We start from the raw sequence: 26780 nt of genomic DNA, 5'->3' as shown, positions 1-26780 counted from the left end.
AATATACGTTTCCATATGTTATAGGTGCAACACCACAATTATATATATATGTATATTGTTTTATACAATTGCTTTTATATCAGCCGAAAGAAGGGGAAATAAGTTGTTACAATGTCTTTTATAATTTCTTACATTTTAATTGGCATTGACTTTTGGTAAGGGTGTGAATAATTGTGGGGTCTCACTTCCTTTCAGATAGAAAAACATCATTTAGCATTTCTTGTAAGGTGGGTTTCCTGGGAATGAGTTCTTAAAATCTGTGTCATTTTGCCTCCATTTCTGAAAGCCTGTTTCGTTAGACGTAAACTCTTTGGTTGAGTTTTTTCCTTTTAGCACCTGGCATGTCCTTCCACTGCCTTAGGTCCTCATTGTTTCTAATAAGTCAACTGTTAATGTGGTTTCCTTGTACATGATTAGTGGTTTTTCTTTCTGTTTTCAAGATTCTTCTGTCTTTAAACATTTTTATTCTGGTATGTCCGGGTGTGGATCCTTTTATTTTCAGAACCTGACCTTCTTGGATTAATGCTTTTCATCAAACTTGAGATTTTTAGGCAGTTTCTTCTAGTAACTTTTCTACTCACTAGTTTCTCCTCTTTGTGGCACTTCCATGACATATATGTTGATGTTCCCTATTTCTCTGAAGCTGTTTTTTTTTTTCTTTTTCCTGTTCTTCTGACTGCATTATCTATATTGATTAATCCCCACATTGGCTTTCTACTGCAAAGCTACTGTTGAGTCCCTCTAATGAATCTTTCATTGCAGTTATTATACTTTTTAAGTCCAGAGATCTCCATTTGGTTCTTTAAAAATAATTTCTATCTCCATTAATATTCTTTGAAGGAATATTATACCTTCCTTTACCTTCAGCATGGTTTTAGTATGTGTATGTGTGTATGTATGTATATATATATTGAGATGCTTTGAGGTTTTTGTCTGCTTCCAATACCTGGACCCACTCAAAGGCAATTTTTTAAAAAAATTTTTTTTTATTGCTTTTCTCCCCACCATGTATGAGTCACACTTTCCTGTTTATTTGTAGATCTTATTTTTTTGGTTCAAAACTGGACATTTTACATAATACAGCAGTTCTGGAGACTCATACTCCCTTCTCCAGGGCTTGTTTGCTTATATGGTTAGTGACTTAGCTGGACCATTTTGGCTAAGTCCACTTACCCTGAATTGTATGGCCTCTGATGTTGCAGTACGTCGCCTGGGCATAGGCAGTGTTGCTGACACCTCCCCTCAACCCCAAGGACAGTAGTTTTAGCAAGGCTCTCTTGCTGTTTCTTTCCCTGCCGTCCCTGCAAGCGTTCTAGTTGGTCTGTCTCCATTGTTATCACGCTGTGCTGTTAACATCCACTAATTGCTGGTGGACCTCTCTATTATTTGACAATGTCCTGGGACATAAATTGCCACACAGTTCAATCTAATTGAATTTAGGTTTTTGTAGTTGTTGAGGTTTGTTCCAACTGTAGGGCTACTCTGAACTTCCACTTTCATTCTCTGTTGAAATTCTCACTGGCCTTCCTTTCTGCTTGTTTTGCTAACCTGGAGATCCCAGGCTCCTCTTACTTCACCCCCAACCCCACCTGAAATCTCCTTTGTCTGCAGCAGCATCCTTATGCTTCAACTTTTCTCTGTTCTAAATAAAGTCAGTCCCTTTAGGGAATGCTATGGAAGCTGTTTTTACAGCCTGCTTCTCCCACTGGGCAGAACCTCTGTGCTACTCCCCCAGCACTGGGGATGGGGAGAGTAGCTGGCTTTGCTAGTAGTCTGTAAGTAAAGCAGTGGGTGGTAGCCCCTGATCTTCTCTGCTTGCCTCTCCTTCCATGGAACCTCCACCCTAATCACTATTGCTCTAGTTTATGAGTACGCCAGGGCAACAGTGATTAGAAAACAGTATTGCTGGGGTAGATATTCTGTGCTACAAGTGGGGACTGGGTGGAGGAAGGCAGGCTCAGACCTCTTTGCTACTGCTGCTTGCAACAGAGCTTCTGCAACACAGACCTTGGGGGAATGAGAGATGCTAGCAGTCTGCTCCTCCTAGGGATAAACTGTAGGCCAAGACTGGGAGATGAGGGGAGGAAGGGTGCAGGCTCATGGTTCAAATACCACAGAGACTCACTATTCTTACCAGGATTGAGTATTTTCTTGGATAAATGTTTCTGTTTGCTGTGTGCTCTTATGACAATTTCCAGAGACTTTAATTTCTAAAAAAATATTTACCAGTTATGATTGTTTCACTGAGGGGTCTGTACGTCTCCTCATGTTGCTATTTCGAAAGTGCTTCTTGATTTGTTTAATACATGTCTTAAAATATAAGCAATCAAGACCCTTTAAATAAGGCAGTATGTTCACAACCTGAAAAAGCTTTCTGTTGCCATCAGTTGACTCAACAACACCATGCGGCATACAGAATAAATACAGTTCTTTAAGTTACTTATATTCCAGAAGTAAAGAGTGTTTCTAATCATTTACAAGTGCAGTCTGTTACACCAGTAAATGTTACTTGACCTCTTTATAAAGTAAATAATGCTAGGTAAGAATTAGTCCTGGAATAGTGTGCTGAATTTCTATTTCCAATCCAGTAGATTAAAAACACAATTGTGAATGGTATAAAAATGTAAGAATCATATTGTGATAAAACCAATCTCAAAAATAGAGAATCCAGACCCGACTCAGATAATTTTAGAACTCAGAAGTTTTCCTCAACTTAAACACGAGCTCCACACAGAAAATATCACAGATGTTTTTCAATGTGATGCAACTGCATAAAACTCTAGAATGTGACCATTAGGAGACGAATGTACTGAAATCAACAGAATTTAGAAAACACATCTAATTCTGAAGTCAGGAGACGATTTACAAAGAATTAATCATCATCAGAGTCAGAATCATATTTCTTGCCTCGAATAATTTTCTTTTCCAGTTTTGTGAAGTTTGTTCCAAATTTCTTTTGGCTCTGAAATGGTGGCTCCGTTAAATTTCCACTAAAAAGAAAGCAAATTTGAAAAACACTTATTCTGTATGATTTAGTACAGCTGGTATACTAAACTGCACAAAAATCTATCCTCACTGTAACACAAGGAATAGAGTAAAATTTTCTTTAAAATGTTGGTGTCAAGGAAGAGGTGTATTATTTACACTGATAGTTAAGTTTTAAACCTTACTATGTACTACTAAATGCTTTAGATCAGCGTTTTATTTTCTTATCATTAATTACTGATTAACATTTCACGGGATGCACCAACAAAATTTCTGACTGAAAAAGCATAGAAGGAAATCAGTTATTTTTATCTGTTTTGGGTATGCTGAATCTGTATTAGATTCTTTCCTGAGAATGACACAGGAAAACCATGCTCCATTTTTGATAGCCTGTTATGACTGGTTTGATTCTATTTAACATCTTTTAATGCTTAGATCTCTATAGACATCAACAAAACTCATGGAATTCATTATCATTAACCCAGAATTAGTATGGAACTCTTTTCATGACGCCTGAAAAATATTTCGAAAATATCTGGAAATATTCCTAGCAGCTAGATCTTGGTTCTGAAGTATCATCCACCACTGAAAGGAACCATGGCGTCTCGGAGAAAAAGCCAGTTCCTATGGAGAGTATAACACGAGGCCCCCTAAAAGACCTTACGTGCACCAGAAAGAAAGTGCTCAAAGAATTATGGGGATGTGTCAAAAGGACACAGAAGCCAGTATGAAAGGCTCTCACTGGCCAAATTTGAGGCAATCTGAGCTTCAAAGTAAATAATAACAGCAACAGACTATAACCCACTGAATAAAAGAATCCACAGCCCATTCTAATACAGATAAATGAAGAAGTAAGTTAATGTGGGGTCTGGAGAAGTTCTTCCTTAAATCACCAGTTGGCTTGGTGGACAACTGGTTAACCAGTGCACAGTCATCACCACCAGCAATGAGACAAACCATCATATATCTCCTGATATGGTACACTGAGAAGAAAGAATACAACATCACTTCCATAATACACCTGTGGAAAACACGCAGAATCTGAATCTAACTTTGAAACAAACTGGGAAATGCTCTATAAAATAACTAGCTTGTACTCTTCAAAAATGTTAAAGTATTGAAAAACAAAGGAGGGGAACAAGTTGCTACAGGTTAATGGAAACTAAAAATACATAGTAAGTACACAGAACCCATTTTTCCAGTATGGAGGACATTATTGGGACAATGGTGGAATTTGAATAAGCTCTGTAAACTGTATTTTGTGTTTTAATAAATTGTACTGTGGTTATATAAGAATGTTCCTGTTCTTAGGAAATGCACACAGAAACATTTAGGAGTAAACAGACAATATATCTACAACGTCCAATCAAATGGTTCTGAAAAAAAGTTTACATATATCTAGAAAGAGAACGATAAAGCAAAGATAAAATGTTGAAAATTGAGGGACACAGGTCAATGATATACAAGAATTCAAGATTTCTTTGTACTAGTTTCCAACTTATTTAAAGTTTGAAATCACTTCAAAATAATTTTATTTAACATTAACATTTTACTTAATATTAAGAAAATAAAACCTATAACTCCAAAATCAATCACTACAATGTAGGAATGATTTATGCATGTGGAGGAGAGATTCAGAGATAAAGGAGGAAGGGAAGTAAAAAGATGAGAGAGGTTTCTACTTATCAAAAGGCACTCTGACTGGAATAACTGGAAAATTTCACCTGTTATTTTTGCAAATCAAAAACAGGCCCAAAAGATAAGATGATATGCTCTGATTTGTGGAATTAGATAAATTACTTGTCTAGAGAAGTGGACAAAGAGATAAGCGGAAAATGGAAGTTGGATTTTATCAACAGATGGTTTTCTGAGACTGTTTCCCACAGTAAGTAATTTAAGCTAAGCATAGAGATGAGATTTTATACGTTTTATCAGATTCTACAAGTGATACAGGAATATCTACTTTCAAACATTAGATTTTTCATGTAAGTCATTATCAATTTGATTAAACTCGTTTAAATCAGGAAGGAGTCAATTCTTCTGGAGTGTCATTTGGGTTTCCAGATTAACAGAGAATTAGATTCCATAGGCTCTGTTAGTTTGAAAACTTTTATAGTTAGATGGACTCCAAGATCCAAGATCAATTTTATTTATAACTCTGATTTTGCTGTAAGATCGTGCTAATGTACACTTTAAGAAATATGCTTTTCCTTTGTGAAAATTTTTCTACATCTCAGCTTAAAGATCTTAGTTCCATAAAATAAATGTTAACATAAAAAAATTCTCTAAAAAATCAACTGGGTATGTGAATTAATACAAATTGATAGTTTACTAAAAGTTACCTGTAATTGAGAATATCAGAACAACCCAGCCTCCATTCTAAAGTTTCTGTGGTGAAGTCATCTGTATTTCCTAGGTCAGAAAATCCAACAACAAAATCTTGTGTTTTCCCATCTTTCACCAGTGCTAGCGTGGGAATGACTTTGATATGCAGTCTCTCGCAAAGGAAAGGTGCTTTTTCCACATTCAGCTTCAAAAATTTGGTCTCAAGATGTTTCTTGGACAGTATCACCAAATGTCTGTCTAGTATTTTACACCTATAAGTGACAACACATAGAAAATCAAAAGCTAAAAACAACATTTCTTTTTCAAAATAAATATTAAGGCACATCTAAGCTTTTAGTTTTTCTGAATCTCATAATCTGGCAGCCAACCTATGCTTCGATCAGATAACCTCATTTCCATTTCACAGGTTAGGTACCTCTTTTTCTACCTCTCATGATATCATATTCTAGAAAGTCAGATCTCCCTTAATGATACTTATAAAAAACAAAGTATTCAACTTATGCCTTAAGTGGTTCACAAAGCTGTCATGTTCATGGTTAAGAATAAAAAAACTGTCATTTCCCTTATGCATGTTTCCTGGCATCTCACAGGTGACACATCTGAACTTGACAGAACTGGGAAGACAGTTCTCAGAATTAGAAGGGAACATGTGGGGCCACATTCGGAAGTCACTAAGAAAGACTGAATGGTGTCACTGAGAAGGAACCCTTCCAACTGTGCAACTCTGTTAGTGAGCAGCGTATCAAGGTTAAGGGCTACCAATATGGTCATTATGGTATGAAAAATACCAGCAGTAACCTTTATTAAGCCACCTGAAGAGTGGAAAGCGATCTTTTCTTTAAATTATATTTTAAACCGGCCAACCCTCTAGTGTTTCTGAAAGACTACTGTAATAATCTTTTGAGCAGTAGTTCTTACCCAGAGGTGATTATTACAGTCAACTTTTAAAATATGCAAATGAATCAAAATTCTCTAGGAGTTGAGCTGAGAAACATGCAAGTGATTCTCATGCCCAGCAAAGTTTGAGAACTACTGCTTTCGATGAGTAAGACACCGAACGCTTCATAGCTGGTTTTACTGGTAGGCTTTTTGGGTACTTCTTGGTATAGTTTTTCCTGAGTTAGGTTTGGGTCCACGGAGTTTCTTATACCCTTGATGCATCATCACCTGAGTGATTCTTTTTATATGTCACCCACGTACTGCAGCAATGGGATGTTAGTGAAAAATGGTAGGGGAATAAGCTGTTTTTGAATGAAGTTCCAAACAAGTGACAAATCATTTTGAGAAATACGTTCTTGAAGATTTGTACAAAAATCAGCTCCATTGTTTTATTGGAGTAATACGGAATCTATTTTAAATAGGTCTGTGTCCCACTTGTCAATTAATCCATTTTTTAAAAATCCAGAAGTAGTAGTTATGGTGTAGTTAAAACAGCATTAGGCTTAAAACCTGGGTTCAAATCCTCTTTTATTATTTAGGAGCTGAGTGACGTTAGGTAGGTCACTTAATCTCTCCAAGTCTTAGTGTCCACGCATGAAGCACAGGAATTATACGTGCTTACCTCCAAAGGTGATTGTGAATGCTCCAGGATTTTATACAACACGAAGTATCTAGCGTACTATGTGCTAGAAACTTTGATATCTACCTATCTATATCTCTATCACCTCATTTCAATCTTGACTTTTCAGTTCTGTTTTAAGGTTAAGTACTGCTGGTGCTGCACTGTTTATAAATCCATCAAGTATACTTACTGAGTACCTACTATGTGTAGTCAGTGCTGCTCTATGGCTAGGAACCCAGAGCACAGTGGGCCACACGACACAAAGGCAAACCCTCTGCCTTCACAAAACTAACAATCTAGTGGGCAGAGACATCTAATAAATAAGTGGACAAATAATATCAATCTTCTATTTACCTTCCTAATCCCTTTCCCACTTTCCCTTATAGGAGATTTCATCATCTCAGTTATTTTCTTTCATCTTTATTTTCTTAGTCAATAAATCCCAGGCAATCAGTCCCTGAAAGGTGTTAACTAATAGCCACGTTGTTGGGTGATGAGGTAAAGGTAAGGGCCAGGCAGGCTTTGGAAATGCGAGAAGAGGGCAGGGCTGGGATCCCAGGGAATAACAGAGACTCTGCATTGGAGTGTGTGTCTAAGGGGGGCAGGAGCTACTTGGCATCAGTGAATTGCTTTCATACAGTTCTAGGTCTGTTATCAAGTTATCTGATACTTAAAAAAAATTCTAAAATCTGATTGGTTGCCAACATTTAAAAGTTTTTTTGCCAACACTTAAATGTTGGCAAGTATTCAAATTTGGGGGCTAAAAAAAAAAAGGCTTGAGTCCTCTGGTTTAAGATGTAACCTCTTCTGGGGCTATTTTCACTTTGAGGGATCTGCCTCCAAAGAGAGGTTGGCAGACCTGGGTGCGTCTAATAGAAATCACTTTATTGTCCTTCCAGCCATGCCTGGTGCCGCAACTCTGCTTCAGGTGAAAGGCTTGGTCAAGCCACAGCCTCCCGGTGAATTGCAAGTTGAGAAGAAGTGACTGAATTCAAAGCTGGTGTTCAGGTGTTGGCCCCATTTCCAACACTGTGGCTGTATCATAATAGTAGGGACAAAAGTAGAATTCTTTTGGCATTGATAAAAAAATTAAAGTGTTCATTTCTAAGATGTTTTAAAAATTAGCTAGTGAAAATATAGTTCAGGAAATAGCCATTTCTATGGAAATACTGATCTTCTATAGTTTGTACTTTTGTATGACACTGGTTTTTAAGTTAATCTTTAATGATTGCTTAACTTTAATATAATTCTAGTACAAAGAGACAACTTAGGAATTACTTCCTTTTATATTTTTCTTAATTTCTCTATTAAGTCAGTGTATCTCTATTTAACAATCTCATCATGTTCAAGAACAGTCACTGAGGGAAACAAATTACCTCAATGTGGAGTCTCTGTAGAAATGGCAAACCACTTTTTTACTCTCCTTGACTTCTTGAAAAAAGTCTCTCTCACTAGGGATTTCTCTGTATTCCCCATGTCCTTTTGAAAGCCATTCCTGATTTGGAGAAAAGGGAAAATATCACACATTTGAAATATCTCTTTCAATAGCACTTTATATTTTATGTCCAAATCACTATAGTATTTTGTAATCAAGCTGACTTTATCTTAGAGAGAAACGAATTCCTTTCGGTGATGTACTTTCCTATGTTGCTAGTGTCAATGCAAATACAGTCTGTGGGCCGTGACTATCTCCACAGCATGGCTCATATTTAAGATGATTATCTGTCTTGGTAACTTAAAACATACGTTTTCTTAGAACTTCGAAAGTAAAAATTTAGACTACAAAGAGACTTAGAATGTAACCATCTACTTAATTTCTTTGCACTGAAACTATTAAAGTCAGAAGCATTTGATCTAAGTTACTACATAGCTTTAAAAAATAATGCTTGTGAGATAAAGCCAATCCGTCTTTGGGGAGGGGGCGGGTACCGCAGCTCTGAAGCTCGGGAGCCCTGTTTGCTTTTGATGACTAACTCAGAGACAGCAAACCTCTTCTGTACTGGCCACCAATGGGTAGTGTCCTGGGAAGAAAAAGGTGTTTGTCTTCACGTGGTGTCCAGAAACAAAGATCCCGCAAGTCACCTAATCCAACTCCCCAAATCAACAAATCAACCCTTATCATCCATGTTGGATAGACATTTCAGCTTCTTGAACCTTTCCTGTGGCAGGAAGCTGGTCCCCTCAACTGGAAGCTTGTTTCCTTTCTCAGGAGCTGGTTTTAATAAAAGGGAGGACTGGACTTGCAGGCAGAAGGCATGGGCTTGAATCACTGCCCTTTCTGAGTCTCACTTTCCTCATTTGTAATGTGGAGATCATAAAGCAACTATCTCATTGAGTTACTGTGAATGGACAACGTGACAATAACTACAACAGTGTCTGGCAGGTGTGCTTAAAAAGCATTTGTATATGTACTCTCTGTTCTTAGAAAAGTCTTCTCACACTGAATCACAGTATATCCAGAACAGTGGGCTATGGAGCCCAGCTTGGACCTCAGATGAGAAAGAGAAATTCTAATCTCCTTCACGTCAGCCCTTCAAATATCCTACATCGCCTATGTCCTCCCTGCTTCGCATTGAGCATTTCCATTTGCTTTTGACTTTCTCCTATGAAATGACTTCTAGACTTTTTCATCTTCTGGCTGTCCTCCTCTGAACAGTCTTCCAGAAGTGGTCCAACTAGAAAGGGGCAGGAGTGCCATCCCTGGACTTACACTAACAAGGCCGAGACTGCGTCACCAGCTTTGGTATCTATACATTTCATGTTGGCTTACACTGAGCTGAGACCTACCGGAGGCCCTGATATTTTTCTCCTTATTTCTTTGGTAAAGCTTCCATAAAGAGTTTATAAACTGTCAAATACACTCCTTAATGACGCATTTGCTTTGAGCACAGCTAAGTTATGACAGGCTTTCTCATAACTCCACCTGAAAGGGAACCCACTGACCCCTATTCCTCCCAGGGTTCTTCCTCATCCACTCTCTCCTCAACCACACAAATCTGAACTCAGAAGATTATCCTGGGCGCGTGTTTCCTGTACTTGACTGTGGATTAATACACTGGTCAGGCTAATTCTGAATGTGTCTTTAAAACAAATCTTTTTTCTGGGCAAATTTTTAATGGCATTAGGTACTTTGAGGTCAAACCACCCTAAGAACTACAAGTGACTACTGCAGCACGGGTATATGTAAGTTGTTAGAAGCATACTGTTAGAGCAATTTCAGAAAGCAGGGCAGAGAGGTTACTTGTTTCTGCTGCTGAGCTCTCCTCAGTGCCTTGAGTCTCTTTTCTTTGAGGTGTTCCAACTCATCCTCATCCATCTGATCCAGTTTCTGAATTTCCGAATCCAAATGTTCTTCCACTTGCTTGGTTGTCTGAAGCAACTGATTCTCTAGGACTTTTGAAAACATTTCAACAGATGCATTCGCTTCCATTCTTCTAAATGGTACAGTTCAGCCTTGATGCTGGGGAGAAGGTTTACAAAGTTAGAGAAAAAAAATAAGACAGGGGCTTCCCTGGTGGCGCAGTGGTTGAGAGTCCGCCTGCCGATGCAGGGGACGCGGGTTCGAGCCCTGGTCTGGGAGGATCCCATGTGCCGCGGAGCAACTAGGCCCGTGAGCCACAACTACTGAGCCTGCGCGTCCGGAGCCTATGCTCCGCAACGGGAGAGGCCACAACAGTGAGAGGCCCGCGTACCACACACAAAAAAAATAAATAAGACAGTTTTCTCTTAGTTTCAAAAATGCTAGCAAGTATATAATTTGTAGTCCACAAAGTGTTCTGCTGACAACCAAGCATATCATGTTAAGAATTTTTATTTAAATGTTTTAAAATTTAATTTTCAATGGATTATAGTTACACTCCTCAAAAACGATTTAGACCAAAGTTTAGGTGCTTTTGATTTAGTTTGTGTTTTACTACCCTAAAGCAAAGACAAATCTTTAAGACCATCGCCAGACCAGAAAGGAATGACGAAATTAAACCTCGTGCTGTATACTGACAGTGTTCTTTACCAAAGGAAAAGGGAAGAAAAGCAGAAATGACTGTGAACAAGATAAAGTTTAACTGCAGTGAGGTTTTACACACACATATACACGCCAAACTTTGCTTCAACATAGAGCAGAGTTGAGCAAAAGACATATTTTTCATCTCTGCCTAAATGATTTTCGTTTAGCTCCGAAGAGAGCTCATTACAACTTATGTAAAGAACTCTGCCTGATGTTCCCTAAGATTTAGTTTCCATTCCTGTTCTCCCATTACCTAATAAAGTCTATGAGGCCACAAAGATTGATACTGGTATTGATTCACTGACACTCAGTGTTCTTAACTTTGAGGTCAAACAATATAACACTACAAATAGTAAAAAGAATATTGATTTTTCCATCAAACCTCTATGTAAGATAAGAGTTTAAAAATAGAATCTAGGGACTTCCCTTGTGGTCCAGTGGTAAAGAAACCAACTCCCAATGCAGGGGACGTGGGTTCGATCCCTGGTCGAGGAACTAAGATCCCACATGCCGTGGGGCAACTAAGCCCTCGAGTCGCAACTACTGAGCCTACATGCCTCAACTAGACAGCCTGTGTGCCACACACTACAAAGCCCACATGCTCTGGAGCCTGAGCACCACAACTAGAGAGAAGCCTGTGCTGCAGTGAAGAGCCTGCATGCCACAACGAAAGATCCCGCATGTCGCAACTACTAAGACCTAACACAGCCATAAATAAATAAATGAATATTAAAAAAATCTAATTCAGATTAGAAAGGAAGATCTCTCTCAATTACATATTTATTTTATATTGGCATATAGTGATTTATAATGTTAATTTCAGGTGTACAGCAAAGTTATTCATCTATACATATACACGTATCCTTTTTCAAATTCTTTTCCCATTTAAGTTACTACGAATATTGAATAGAGTTCCCTGTGCTATACAGTAGGTCCCTGTTATCTATTTCAATTACATATTTTAGAAGAAATGTATTATTGTTGCTGGTAGAAAATCAAATGTTTTATGGGTAGCCCTGAATTTCAATTTATAATTTGCCTATCAAAGCAGGAGGCTGTTGCATCTCAATTAGTTATGTGATACATTTGCAACCACTACTGAAGCACTTTCAAAAATCTGAATAAACTTGTGAGCTTATTCACCCAGCTTCAGACACGCAGCCTGGCCCACCAGACCCTCTATAAATGTCGAAGTGAAGAGAAATAGTCTTCTTGCAAACTTCGCTTCTGATTCCATTTTTCTACACATGAAAAGAACCTTTTGAAAAGCACACTGGGGACTTCCCTGGTAGCGCAGTGGTTAAGAATCCACCTGCCAATGCAGGGGACATGGATTGGATCCCTGGTCCGGGAGGATCCCACATGCCTCGAAGCAACTAAGCCCGTGCGCCACAACTACTGAGCCTGCGCTCTGGAGCCCACGTGCTACAACTACTGAAGCCTGCGTGCCTAGAGCCCGTGCTCCGCAACAAGAAGCCACCGCAGTGAGAAGCCCATGCCCCGCAACGAAGAGTAGCCCCCGCTCGCCGAGACTAGAGAAACTCTGCATGCAGCAACGAAGATCAAACGCAGCCAAAAATAAATAAATTAAAAAACATACTCGATTTCACCTTGTATTCCTGGAGCTAGCAGTGCTGAGAACACTGCAGATGCACAAAAAATGTTTGTCAACTGTTGAAGGAACGTGCGTAACTTTTGTTCAAATTATCGTTAAGTTTCAAAAGTATTTCCGGTTAGGAAAAAAAACAATGTAACTTCCTCATAAACGCTATAAAATTTTAAAGGAGCCGTATTTCAAATGTAGCAAATGAATTTCACACTCTCTACCTCCCGAAAAAAACGTAAGGCTGTGACTCAGGACTGGGGCCAGACGAGGCAAAAACTCGACATTAAACATTGACTTGCATGTCACATCCTGTTCTTTACCGGGGGCGTAGCTGTCGCTTATCCCTAGAGGTTTATAGGCTGAGCTCAGGATTCAAGTATTGGATAACTGGGAGGAGAAACGATTAACAAGGGCTGCTCTGCGGGCAGGTGGTGCTGGTCACCGCATTCAGAAAGGGGGAAAGGAGATGGTGCAGGTATCCTGGGAACTTCATTCCCCAAACAAGCTTCTTTTTTTCATTTCAACTGAATGGTGAGCAGGGACTTGTCCTCAAATTACCTAACCATTTCCTTGATCCCCCGGCATGCACCCGCCAAAAAAACCAGGGGCCTCACCCTTAACTGCACGCCAGCCGCTTCCCAAAAGTACCCTCGCCACTCCCTGCGCCCCCGGAGACAGATGAGGGCAGAGTTGAGGTGGTCCCGGCTTCAACGCCTCCCGGGGCGCATGCGCCAAAGCTTCCTCCGCGGCGCGGACACCCTCGCCCGAGCCGCGCCCCTCCCCCGCCCAGGCAGGAGGCTGAGCAGTCCATTAGCACCGAGATGCATGGCCGGCGTTTTCACACCACTCTCTGCCTCACCTGAGCTCTCGGTGATACCTGAGAAGTGAGGAACCAGCTTCTCCAGAAGAGCAATCCACTCCGGCTTCAGCCTCGTAGCAGCTTCGGGGGACTGGGGAGCGGCCGTCACTTCTGCCTCCTCATTGGCCGCGGCTCTCACGCGATACAATCTGCGACGCCCCAGGAAGTGGAGGGGGGGAAGGGAGGGGACGTGCGTGCGGTGAGCGCTTCTGCGCGTGCGCTCCCCCCACCCTTCCCCGCCCCACCACCCGGAACCGAGGTGGCCCAACCTCTCCCTCCCTCCGTGTAAACAGCCCAGAGAGCAAGGAAGCGATGTATGCTGGAGTTTGTAGTTTCTTAGTGCCCAGCCTGGAGTTGACGTTCTTAGGCTCTGACATAATGTTACATCAGAAATGAAATAGCTACTGTCTTCCTCAGGAGTGACACTCCAATTTCGTTTCCATTGTTTATTGAACATTTCCCCTTTTAAAAAAAAAGTTGAAATATAACTTATACGCCATAGTTTTTACATAGTTAACACTCGTAGTGTCATCGTCCAGATCCGGATATAGAACACTTTCACAACCCTAATAGGTTCCCTCGCGACTTCCCTGACACACAATTTTAGAACTTGCTCTCGCTTTGAATGTAAAGGTTATGATCTATTTTTCAGAATTAATGGGTGTGTCCTTGTTTTATGATTTCTGGTTTGTTTGGTTTATTTATTTATTTTTTTGGTAAGTCATGGACTCATGTTGTGCTGGATTTCTCTATCTCCCTTGGGAACACCTGGACAGCTCACCAGGGGTTCATTGTGGTTCTTTACTGAACTTCACGCATCTGAGAGTACAAAGGGACCGAGGTTAAAGGTGGAAGGGAAACCGACAGTCCACTCCTGAACTGAGATCCGATTCCCCAAGTCTGCGTTCCCCACAGGGAGAAGGCTGACGGTGGAATTTTCAGCCTCATTGTCCACCTCCGGGTTCTAGAATCTGGAAACCGCACGGGCGTCGGTGCACGGCTGACGCTTGCGGAAAGGGGGCGCTCGGGCTCCTGCCTGGCGGGCGGGTCAACTGGAGACGCTCTACCCGAGGCGCAGCTCTCAATGAGCCGCGCCCTGCGTCCACACGCCGAGGCGGTGGGGCGATGCGCTTGCGCACTCGGAGCTCACACCATATGTGCCCTGTCCCAGTGCGCGGGTCTGTGGAGAGCCGGGTGCGAGAGGCGGCACCGCGGTGGGGGACGGAGCCGAGCGGAGACCGAAGTCGGCCGGGGGACACTGGCTCTGTGAGAGACCGAACAGAGGGGCTGGGGCTACGAGCGCCGCTGACACACGATGGGAAAGAAGCAGAAAAACAAGAGCGAAGACAGGTAGCCGGTGTCGGGGTTTCAACGGCGGCGGCCGGCGCGGCTGAGGGGGGCGCGCGGGTCCCGTGGGCGCGCGGCGGACCGGGGTCGAGGCTCGAGAGCGGCCCCGCGGGGCACCGTCCGGGGCCCACAGTGGGTGGCGCGGGCCCGAGACCCCAGTACCGGGCGGGCGCGGAGGGCCTCAGCGGCGGGCGGGTTCCCAGCCGAGACTCCGTCCCTTTGCTGCCCCTCGCCCGGCCCGGGAGAAGGGGTGTCCGGCCTGAGGAGCGGGGCAGTCGTTTGGGGTTCGAGGCCCCGCGGGGCAGGGCTCGCGGCCCCGCGGGGCCGGCTCAGCCAGCGTGGCTCGGAGGTTGGGAGTTGTTTTCGTGGCGCTACTCTTGCTGGGGGTCAGGAAGAGTTCTTTTTATGTCTTTGTATCTATGAATTCTTGGCGAGAGAGGGAGTTGGGATCCGCTCTGTCTCCAGCCAGGTGTTCCCACTCTCTGAGCCGCTCAGGTGCCTTGGAGTTACCGGGAGGAGCGTAGCAGCAAGCTCCCTTTAACTTCATTTAATTTGGGTACAGCTTTCAATTACTTAAGGGCTGATTGTCCAGACTCCATGCTTTTCGCGTTCCTTCTTCCGGCCTTTTGGTCATTTCTTTGCTCTCTAGCACCTCCCCTAAGAAAGGAGGAGGAGATGAAACAAACCAACCAGGGTCGGTCTTTTCTAAACCATTTAAAAGACTTCTGAGGCGAGGGAGCGTAAGGGTGTATGTAGAGTTGCGTACCCTGAGATTATTGGAACATTTCTGGGTGTCATATTCGGTTGAGTTCTTTACCCCTTTTCATTGAAAGGGTTTTACTTCCTGGGAGTGAACATTTGTTACTTTTCACCCTTCTGTACTACTCACCAAACTTAGTTCAAATACTGGGGATAGTAAGAGAAATTCAAAAGACAAAAACAACCTGTGATAGTTCATTTTGACTCAAAACGGATATGTGGTCTTGAAGTTAAAATCAGATTACCAGTTGTGAGTTGGAATCCTGGGTTGTGTCCTCACTGGCCTTCACCTATCTGATGAATGGCGTTAAAAAGACACCAAGGTGAGTCTTGTATTTCAGTTACAGGTCTATTGGAGGAAGTTAATTGGTTTCAAGAATAGAACTTATTGTTAATCAAAGCAGATAAATAAGAAGAAAGAAGCAGAATTCTGGGGTGATTTAGTGGGAGAGAAATTTCTATGCTTTTGACAGGATGTTTTGGTGCCTAGGATACTTTTTTTCTTCGACCTTATACAAGAAATAGAGATGAGTGTAATAAAGCTTCCTGTACCAGTTACCCAGCTTCGACCATTGTTGTCACATGACTGGCCCTGTTTCATCTCTGCTGGATATGGTAAAGAACTCTCAAAATCCTTTCAGGTGTAAATCTTTCAGGTGTATCTGAAAGATAAATACTTGAGGGAAAAAAACAACCACAGGAACACAACATAAGACACAATCACAATGTCATCATTAAGCCTAAGGAATACTAGCAGTGACTTCTTAAATATTATCAATTGTCTAGTCAGTTTTCTGTTTTCACTGATTCTAATTAAAATTATGTTTTGTGGGTTTTTTTTTTCATTTTGTGTTTTACAATTGGTTTGTTTGGATCAGAATTACAGAAGTTTGTTCTTTAGATTAAAAAATATTTATGTATATGTTATTTTAGCTACAGTTTTTCAAGCTCTTTCACATTGGACAAAAGCTATTCAGAGGAGAGATTTATTTTTGTGTGTGTATTTTTATAGAAAAGTGAAAGTCTTTTCCTAATTCATAAAGGTTTTCCTGGATGACATAAAGTTTAAATTGCAAACACTAGAGCCTGTTAAATGATTGGTTTGTTAGTATAGAAGGAATGCTACTGGGTTTTTTTCCTTTCCGACTAAATCTGCAGTGTTTACTTTTTGTCTCGTATTGAAGGAAAAATGGTGGCAGTGTAATGGAAAAACACACTTTCTCATAAGCCAATATCAAATTTTTTTGTTTGTTTTTTAATGCTTCGTGGACTCCTCCCACCTCTCCTTCCCTTCTGAGCTGTCCTAAGCCAGACATGTTTCTGCTCAGGAAGAACTGGGTGAGAAATGAGCACCTGCTTATTAGCTATCAAGTTAAGGCCTTGAGCCACTTTTCAGTTCTTGGAAAAAACATAAAATACTTGAGTGTTTTAATCCTTATATTGTTATTTAAAATTTTTAGCCACTCAGCGTTTATTTAAATTTAGATTTTACTATCTAATCTGAGTAATTTTATTTGGATTACATATGTTTTATCAGTGACTGATCTTTGTTTAAACATTGAGTTCTAGAATCTTGTTTCAGCTTGTGAAATTCTGAGAATGAGATTTTGATAGGTGTTCAGTTTTCCTGCCTTTTTCAGTTGACTGGGGTAGGGTTCAATATTCACAGATCATATAGACAAAATATAAGGCCAATATTTTCATTTCTTCCTATAACCTTCCCAGTAATCAGCTTACATAATGGGACCATATCTTATGGGATCTTGTGTGTTGTAGCAATGTCTTACCATTTCCATTTATATAACACGATGAATGTTCTCTTATTGATGTGTGCAGAGAAAAAATGATCCTGATTATCTAGTTTTTCACAATTAGCCTCCAATTCTTCATTCTGATTCTTTTTTTTAATCCCCCAAGTGTGGTAGTTATATTTTTCAGGTTGTAAGGAATGTGGTATATTACCTTAATAAATGGGATTAATACATCTATACCCCCTCACAAAGGATATAGAGGGAAGGAAGATCATTATTTCACCTATCTCACAGTCAGACATGAAGGTGGGGATGTCATTCAGGAATTAGGAGATCTTTCAGGATTGAGTACAGGTATCTTCAGCTATGATTCTCTATGCTGGTGGTGAGTTAGTATAGTAGCTCTTTGTTTTTAACTACACATAATGCTCCTATTATTCTTGGCAAAATTCCTCCTTTTGGGGGAGTTCTGGCTATCTCTGAGACAGCTGCCTACGTTTTAGATTTTTGTCCTGGTGTCAGATATTCATTGTAGCCAGGTATGATCAGGGTATCGGGTCCCTCTTCTGGGATAGAAAGCATGGTGATCTGCTTAAGGAACCTGTCCAGAGGAGCTGTGAGCATAGCAGGTACATCTAAAGCATCCCAGAACATCTAAAGCATCCCAGAGAGGAAGTAGTCCAAGTGGCAAACAGTTCAAATAGTCTAGTTCAACAAAGGAATTTATTTCTCATTTGAATATATTTGAATTAATAATAAACTATCTGCATACATTAGATCAAAAAAGAAAAAAAGATGTATAATCTGAGAGTTCTCTTGGTTTACCTTGTTCCTAGATTGATACTTTAGGTAATCAATATGTGGAAGGACGGGAAGAAGTCGTAGTTTGTCATAAATGAATAAGAAAGCAGATGATAAACTTGTTAGCTTGTTAGCTTATAGAAACCTCTTCTGCCTTCTCTACTGGTGATCTCTGGGGAGCTGATGTAGCTACTTTTTTTTTTTTTTTGCGGTATGCGGGCCTCTCACTGTTGTGGCCTCTCCTGCTGCGGACGCGCAGGCTCAACGGCCATGGCTCACGGGCCCAGCCGCTCTGCGGCATGTGGGATCTTCCCGGACTGGGGCACGAACACGTGTCCCCTGCATCAGCAGGCGGACTCTCAACCACTGCGCCACCAGGGGGTCCCAATGTAGCTACTTTTGATGTTACTTGCCCACTAGTTGTGCTTTACTTAGCCTTCTAAGTTTATTCCAATCTGGCAGTTGATCTATACGTTGGGCAAAGCATTGTTTAACTGAGGAACTGAGTGTCTGCTTAGGTTAGAAAAGCAGTTCTCAAACTTTTTGGTCCTAGGACCCCCTTACTCTCCTAAATTACTAAGGAACCCAAAAGCCTTTTGTTTATGTGGGTTAGGTCAATCAGTACTTACCATATTACAAATTAAAACTGAAAAGTTCTTTAAATATATTGATTTAAAAGTAAAAATAACATCACATTAACATAAATAACACTGTTAAATAATCATTTTCAAAAATTTATGAAGAGAGTGGTGGTAAACATTTTGTAAATGTTTACTATCTGGCTTAGTAGAAGATAGCTTGATTCTTGTCTGCTTGTGATTCATCCTGTAGCAATATCACACATCGTGTGGCCTCTGGAAAACACCACTGTACAGTTATGAGGAAATGAGAATGAAAAAAAGGCTAATAGCCTCGTAGTACTATGTTGAAAATAGTTTTGACCCCTTGAATTAGTTTAGACCCTCTGAATTGTGTTGGGGGGAACTACTCTGAGAACTGTTTATTTAGGAATTCCTAAACCAGATTTAGGCATTTGTGAGACATTTCCCAAGCCTTTTGACTTCCATTCATGTTTGTCCAACAGGTGCTTAGAATGTTTGAGAAGCACTCAGAGGACAACTTAAGACATTTGTGGGTATGTTCATGCTCTTGATATTTTACCCACTTATGATTTTTAAATTTTTTTATGTAATAGGTGAGTTTATCAAGGTCTATTAAAAGTCTGTTGGGACTGATTTTAATTGGGAGTCCCATTAAGTTTTTAGATTATTTGGTACACTTACATCTTTATGGTATTGAATCATTCCCTTCAAGAAATATATTGTCTGTTTAAGCAGTTAAGTGCCAGCTGTTGTTCTAGGTGCTGAAATGTAGTGATGAACAAATTAGTAACATGACATGCTTCTTTATTTGGTTAATTATCAGTAAAACTTTATTTTCTTCAGTTGAACCTTTAAGGATATTTCTTGTTTGGTTTATTCCTAGGTGTCTTATAGTTTTGGTTGCTGTTAATGTAGGAAAACTTTTTTTCAAGATGGTCTGACCAACTTAACTCTCTCTTACTATTAAAAGTAGCTGTTATTAAAGGATGAGGCCTTAACTGCGATTTGGTTATTAGTTTGTGATAATATATAACAGAGGGGGAGACCAGGGAGAAAAATTAGAGACATTACAGCAGCATTCAAATGTTTTAGTTAGTGACACACAAATGACTCCTTTTTCCCTCCCTTTCTAACTTATGCCTTGTGTCAAATATGTACTGTTAAGAAATTTCAAATCAGGTATTTTGAACTATTGAAATAATCACAGTATACTACTTGCTCTAGCAGTAATCACAGTATTTACATAATTTTAATAATGAAGACACTTAATGTAGAAGAAATAACTATGCTGTAACCAGTTTGAGAATCTGGAGGAAGGGAAAGGTATAAAGATAAAAGAACTACTTTATAACATATAGAAGAGGAAACAGATTTAGCATAATAATGTGCTTGAGGCTTAGAGCCTCTCAGCTGTTAAGCCAAACCAGACCTCAGAACCTGTGGTTTTGTTTTTTTTTTAAACTGTGCTGCACTAGCTGATTTAAGAAATCCTGCTACTCCAAAATGTAGACTTCCCAAAGGATCTTTACTGGTGAAGCAACTGTTAAAGAGGAACAGTTTAACAAAGGAGGGAGAATAGAAGAATGACAGCCGTTGTCCATAGGTCAATCAGTGCCAGAATTCCTTTAAAAAAATTTTCTCACTTAACCTTAGTTGAATAACTGCTTGTCTCATAGCCTGTCTGTTTAAAGTGAAAACAGTGATGATTTAATGTTTCATTCCTTCCCATTTCAGACATGGTATATAAAATTTCAGGTATATTTTTTCAGAGGAATCCCTACTTTTCACCCAGGTAGCAGTCATTGTTTAGAATCATTGGTTTTCAAATCTCCCTTTGGTGATAGAAAGATACTTTCTATTGAGATTTAAAGTAATGTTTGTTTTTTCTGTTTTTGAAACTACCTTCGTACTGTAAACTTTATATAAACAGTCTCTGAAAATACAATAAGTACTGTGTTAATTAAATTTGTGTCATTAGGTTTCGGGTACTGAGCTCTGATGAAACTAATAGATGTGATTGATGATACTGCAGTAGTTGGAATTTTTTCTAAGTCTAGAATCACATGTTCTAAGGATTCATTGTATGGGTGTGCCACATTTTATTTACCAGTCCATACATCAGTTAATGGATTCAAGGTTGTTCCACTTTTTGGCTGTTACGAATAATACTGCTAAAAAAATCCGTGTATAAGTTTTTGTGTGGACTTGTGTTTTCAATTCTTTGGGGTATATACCTAGGAGTGAAATTGCTGGGTCGTAGAGTAACTCTATGTTTAACTTTTTTAGGAACTGCCAAGTAGTTTTACTTTTTTTCCAGGAACTGCCAAAGCTGCTGCTCCATTTTATAGTCCAACCAACAGTGTGTTAGAGTTTCAGTTTCTCTATATCCTCATCAACACTCGTTATCATCTGACTTTTTGATTATAGCCATTCTAGTAGGTGTGAAGTGGTATCTTATTGTGACTTTTGGTTGGTCTGCACTTCATGATGGCTTAAGATGTTGAGTATCTTTTCATGTGTTTATTGGACATCTGTATGTCTTGTTTGGAGAACTGTCTATTCAGATCCGTTGCCCATTTTAAAATTGAGTTCTTTATTATTGAGGAATAAGTTCTTTATATACTCTAGATACAAATCCTTTATCAGATATGATTTTCAAATATTTTCTCCCATTCTCTGGGCTGTCATTATTTTCTCCCATAGGAGGTTGTTGTTTCACTTTCTTGGTGTCGTTTGTAGAACAAAAGTTTCTAAAAAGCCCGATTTATCTATTTTTTCTTTGGCTGCTTGTGCTTTTGGTGTCAGATCTAAGAAATCATCACCAAATCTAAGGTCATGAAGATTTACTATTTTTCTTCTAGTTTTACAGTTTTAATTCTTACATTTAGACCTTTGAGCCATTTGGGGTTAATTTTTTTTATATTGTGTGAGGTAGGGGTCCAACTTCATTCTTCGCGTGTGGATATTCAATCGTCCCAGCACCATTTAAAAAAAAAAGACTATTACTCCTCTAATTCCTTGATCAAATCAATTGACCGTATATGTAGGATTTTATTTCTGGAGTCTCAGTTCTGTTCCATTGATCTGTATGTCTATCCTGATGGCAGTATCACACTATCTTGATTACTACAGCTTTGGTATTAAGTTTTGAAATTGGGAAGTGTGATTTCTCTTTGTTCTTTTTTGAGATTGTTTTGGCTATTCTGGGTTCCTTGCATTTCCATACAGATTTTACAATTAGAATCTCTCAATTACTGCAAAAAAAAAGGGGGGGGCAGCTGGGATTTTGATTGAGATTGGATTTCTTCTGTAGATTAATTTTGGGAGTATTGCCAATGTTATGCCTTGAGATCCATGAACATGGAATGTCTTTCCACTTATTTAGGTTTTCAGGTTTTCTTTCAATGATTTTTTGTAGTTCTCAGAGTACAACATTTGCAACTCTTCTAAAAAATTATTCTGAGGCATTTAATTTTTTTTATGCTATCATAAGTGGAATTATTTTTTAATTTCATTTTCAGATTGTTTATTGCTAGTACACAGTTTAAATACAGTTGATTTTTATATATTGATCTGTTCTGCAATCTTACTGAACTCATATATTAGCTTGAATTTTTTTTGTTGTGTATGTGGATTCCTTAGAATTTTCTATGTACATGGTCCTGCCACTGCAAGTTCAGATAGTTTTCTCCTTCTTTTCCAATCTAAATGGTTTTTATTTCTTTATCTTACCTTAAGCTCTGGCTAGATCCTGCTGTACAGTGTTGTACTGAATGGGGAGAATGGACATTCTTTTCTTGTTTCTGATCATGGGATGGGGGGGAAGCTTTCGGTTTTTCGCATTGTGTTAGGTGTGTCCCCCCCATCCCGCCCCCCGCCCCGTGAATGGATGTTGGATTTTGTTACATTGCTGTCTCTTCATCTGTGAGATGATTATGTGGTTTTTGTGTCTTATACCATTTATATATGGTGGATTACATTAATCAATTTTCATATGTTGAACCAACTTTGCAATCCTGGGATATATCCCAGTTGGTCATGGTGTGCAATCCTTGTTATATGTTCTTGAATTTGGTTTGCTAGTGTTTTGTTGAGGATTTAATTTTTTTTTTTAAACTTTTAACCTTTCTATGTACTTGTTTGAGGTCTTTGGATAAACTGCATAAAATTGAATTCTTACTAAACCAATTTGATAACACCTTTAAGAGTTTAAAGTTACTTACACATTGCTTGTGATTAATGATATATTTGATCTTATTTCAGCCATCCTGGTTTGTTTTTTATTTGTGCCAATTCTGCAATGCTTTGTTTCTATTTTTCCCCCTTCTTATCTTGGGTTAGAGTTTATACATGCTGTTTCTATTTTTTTTTTAAGTGGTTTGACTTATACCTTGCATATACAAAGTCAATATTTAAAGTCCTGTAAAACAGTACAAGGACAGTAGTACTATTGTCTGGTATTTTGTTTTATAATCCCCCACTTCAGGTCAGTGACCTTTTACTTAAGGTTGGATGTTACTTGAAGGCATTACTTGTCAGGAATGAACCTGGGGGGAAAAAAGACACATACTTACTGGATTATCCATTGTTCTCTTAGGAATTTAAGAGAAGTGATTTTCTCTTTCAGACATATTAGTAGCTAATAAGTCTTAAAAAATGAAATGTTGTGATTAAAGTTTAAAATTTTAACTTTTTATTATAAAAATTTCAAGCACACAGAAAAGTTGAAGGAATAATATAAGGAACTCTTATATACGCATCACCTAGATTTAATCATTACCAGTATTTTGTCCTCATTTTTGCTTTATGTATTTTATTTTATAGACATCTTGACATTTTCTCTCTAAATGTTTCCTTATGTAACCATAATACCCTTATCCCACCTAGTGCAATTAACACAAATTCTCTTATATTTAATATCCAGTTCATATTTCAGATTTCCAACTCCACAATGGCTTTTCAAACCAGGTTGCAGAGGAGGTTCACCCTGCATTTCATTGTGGTGTAGCTCACAATGTTTAAAAGTCACACTTTCATTATAGGTATCTGCTAAAGTTATTCTTTTTTTTTTTTTTCTGTGTAAGTCTTCTTTTCACGTTCTCACTCTGAACTTAGAATTTTCACAACTTGGTCATCTCAGCCTATTGGTAATTAGAATGGAGGGGAGTTATTAGAGAGACTTGTAAGTAGCAGTTGGCATTGTGTTGTTTGGTTTAAGAACAAAATTCTTTTGCAGGCCTACAAACTTGTCACTCCTGAATGATGACTGAAGTGCTAAATTATATTAGTTTACTCCCATTCAGGTTGGTATGAAACACGTAATCAGTTTTGTGAATTTTTTTTTTTTTTTTTGGCGGTACGCGGACCTCTCACCGCGGCGGCCTCTCCCGCTGCGGAGCACAGGCTCCGGACGCGCAGGCTCAGGGGCCATGGCCCACGGGCCCAGCTGCTCCAAGGCATGTGGGATCCTCCTGGACCGGGACACGAACCCGCGTCCCCTGCATCGGCAGGCGGACTCCCAACCACTGCGCCACCAGGGAAGCCCTTGTGAAATTTTTTTGAGGCTAAATTCATATAACATAAAAGTAACCATTTTAAATGTACAATTCTGTGAGATTTAGTACATTCACGGTGTTGTTCAGTCTTCTCTGTCTAGTTTCAAAACATTTTCATCACCCCCAAAGGAGTTCCTATATCCATTAAGCAGTTACTTTCCCTTTCTGTCCTCCTCTGAGCCCTTAGCAAACACTAATATACTGTCTTTTGATTTACCTATTCTGGATATTTCATATAAATGGAATCATACCATGTATAACCTTTTGTGTGTGGGTTCTTTCATTTTGCATGTTTTCGAGGTTCATCTATGTGCAGAATATATCAGTACTTCATTTTGTTTTTATGGCTGAATAATATTCCACTGTGTATATATACCACATAATGTTTATCCATTCATCTGATGATGGATGTTTCAGTTGTTTCCACCTTTTGGCTATTGTGAAAAGTGCTGCTATGAACATTTGTGTCTAGATGTTTGAGTACCAGTTTTCAGTTCTTTTGAGTATAGTATATATCTAGGAGTGGAAGTGGTAGATCATCCTATGTTTAACTTTTTGAGGAACCACCAAACTTTTCTACAGCAGCTGCACCATTTTACAGCACCACCAGAATGTACAAGGGTTCTGATTTCTTCATATCTTTGCCAACAATTCTGTTCCTTTTTTTTCCATTAATAGCCATCCTAGCGATTGTGAAGTGGTGTCTCATTGTCATTGTGATTGGCATTTCCCTGGTTACTAATGATGTTGAACATCTTTCTATGTATTCATTGGTCATTTGTATATCTTTGGACAAATGTCTGTGCAAGTCCTTTACTCATTTTTAAATTAGCTTGTTTCGCTTGAGTTTTAAGAGTTCTTTATATATTCAGGATACTTGATCCTTATAAGGTACATGATTTGTAAATATTTTCTCCCATTATGTGGGTTGTCTTTTCACTGTCTTGACATAGTATCATTTTTACAAAAGTTTTTAAATTTTGATGCAATCCAGCTGACCTAATTTTTGTTATTGTTGCTTGTGCTTTGGGTATTGTATCTAAAAATCTACTGTTAAGTCATGCCAGGGTGTGAAGATTCACCTATGTTTTCTTCTTAAGAGTTTTATTGTTTTCGCTCTAACATTTAGGTTATAACCCATTTTGAGTTAATTTTTGTAGATAGTGTGGGGTAGGGGTCCAAAACTTTATTCTTTTACGTGTGGAGATATAGTCCCAGCACCATTTGTTGAAGAGACTATTTCTTCCCCTATTGATTGGTTTTGGCACCACTGTCAAATCAATTGGCCATGGATGAATGGATTTATTTCTGGACAGTTTTATTCTTTTGATGTTTATGTTTATCCTTATACCAGTACCACATTGTTTTGGTTACTATAGTGTAAATTTTCTTAAATAAAAAATTTCAGACGTATATAGAAGTAGAATAGTTTAATGAACACACCTGTCCATCACCCAGTTTCAGATATTACTGATTCACAGATAACCTTGTTTCATCTGCATCCTACCCACTCTCGTCTTCCCTCTCCCCATTGTACTGAAACAACCCCAGACATTTGTAAATATTTCAGGGGGTTATATAATCAGTTATAAGAAAGATTTACATTTTAAATATGAATTTTAAAGAATGGTACGTTTCCATTCATTTGGAAAATTCACATACAAAGGATCCTTGTCTGTGTTAGGTAAATAAAATGTAGCTGTAGTTTTCTCTCAGTGGGATTTTTAAACTGGTGTTTGAATTTATTGTTTCAGAAAATTCAATTTGGAAGTTTTACTACGATCAAAATATAGTAATTGTTATGGTGGTAGATGAGGTTTTTATTAAGCCTCAGTGATGAAACTGGTGAGCCTTTCTAATTGTATGAAAATTGTGGTTGCCATTCTAAAATAGGGCTTTTTCTTTAATAGTGCCTGTTAAGAATGTGTTACATTCCCTGCTGGTTGCTAGTTGTAAAAGGTAGGGAGGTGGGGACTTCCCTGATGGCGCAGTCGTTGGGAATCTGCCTGCCAGTGTAGGGGACACGGGTTCAAGCCCTGGTCTGGGAAGATCCCATATGCTGTGGAGCGACTGGGCCCGTGTGCCACAACTACTGAGCCTGTGTGCCATGACTACTGAGGCCTAGAGCTCGTGCTCCACAGCGGGAGAGGCCACTGCAATAAGAAGCCTGCGCACTGCAGTGAGGAGTAGCCCCCCCACCCCCACCCCGCTCACCATAACTAGAGAAATCCCATATGCAGCAACGAGGGCCCAGTGCACCCAAAAATAAATAAATTTATTTTTTAAAATGGGAGGTGAATTGAGCACACAAAAAGGAGTTTTCTGTTCTCAGAGGAGCTTACGTTTTAATATAGCAAATAGGCATATGCACAGATAATACAGTGAGGAGATGAAGGGAGAATGTGAAGTTTAGGTTAAGTATGGGAGTGCTACCCTTGAGATTTCAAATTTCCCTCCTAAAGTTATTACATATGTCTTCCAGATCCCTTTGTAATTAAATCTGCTGTCAGGAGAGCAAGCCAGATTGGAAGGAATGGGAGTGTGCTGTATGTTTCTGTCTCTTGAGAAGCAAGGGTTGATGATGAAGAGTATCCAAGATCTTCAG

At 39.4% G+C, this 26780-nt stretch overlaps 2 protein-coding genes across 8 annotated transcripts in view; one reads left to right on the top strand and one right to left on the bottom strand.

Moving 5' to 3' along the window:
• Positions 1-966: 966 nt before the first annotated feature.
• On the bottom strand, positions 967-10322 carry TXNDC9 (thioredoxin domain containing 9). Its single transcript, XM_004324096.4, has 4 exons — positions 10134-10322; positions 8269-8387; positions 5328-5582; positions 967-2990 (listed from the first exon to the last, which is right to left on the bottom strand). The coding sequence occupies exons 1-4, from the start codon at positions 10320-10322 to the stop codon at positions 2873-2875; spliced, it is 681 nt and encodes a 226-aa protein (XP_004324144.1). The 3' UTR covers positions 967-2872.
• Positions 10323-12898: 2576 nt separating this feature from the next.
• The window catches only part of EIF5B (eukaryotic translation initiation factor 5B), a 69344-nt gene continuing 55462 nt past the window's right edge, over positions 12899-26780 (top strand). Inside the window, exons 1-2 of one of the 7 annotated variants that reach the window (XM_019931165.3) lie at positions 14326-14710; positions 19103-19153. In XM_019931165.3, the coding sequence (XP_019786724.1) occupies positions 14486-14710; positions 19103-19153 (276 nt within the window). In that variant the 5' untranslated portion in view covers positions 14326-14485. Of the gene's footprint in view, positions 13033-14325; positions 14711-16033; positions 16082-19102; positions 19154-26780 lie in introns of those variants that run through there. The other 6 variants (XM_019931158.3, XM_019931160.3, XM_019931161.3 and 3 more) reach the window with 6 other exon arrangements.

This window comes from Tursiops truncatus, chromosome 14 (assembly GCF_011762595.2).
Source record: "Tursiops truncatus isolate mTurTru1 chromosome 14, mTurTru1.mat.Y, whole genome shotgun sequence".
Classification (NCBI taxonomy): Eukaryota; Metazoa; Chordata; class Mammalia; order Artiodactyla; family Delphinidae; genus Tursiops; species Tursiops truncatus.
Note: the sequence above shows the minus strand (reverse complement) of the source record. Positions and strands in the feature narration are given on the sequence as shown.

Bases quoted from the DNA above. Each gene is read 5' to 3' on its own strand.
- TXNDC9 (XM_004324096.4), bottom strand. From the start codon at position 10,322: ATGGAAGCGAATGCATCTGTTGAAATGTTTTCAAAAGTCCTAGAGAAT. The intron at 8,388-10,133 runs GTAACCTCTCTG...TCTCCAAATCAG, and splicing joins GAGCTCAGCAGCAGAAACAA to GAATGGCTTTCAAAAGGACA. The intron at 5,583-8,268 runs GTAATTTGTTTC...TGTCACTTATAG, and splicing joins TACAGAGACTCCACATTGAG to GTGTAAAATACTAGACAGAC.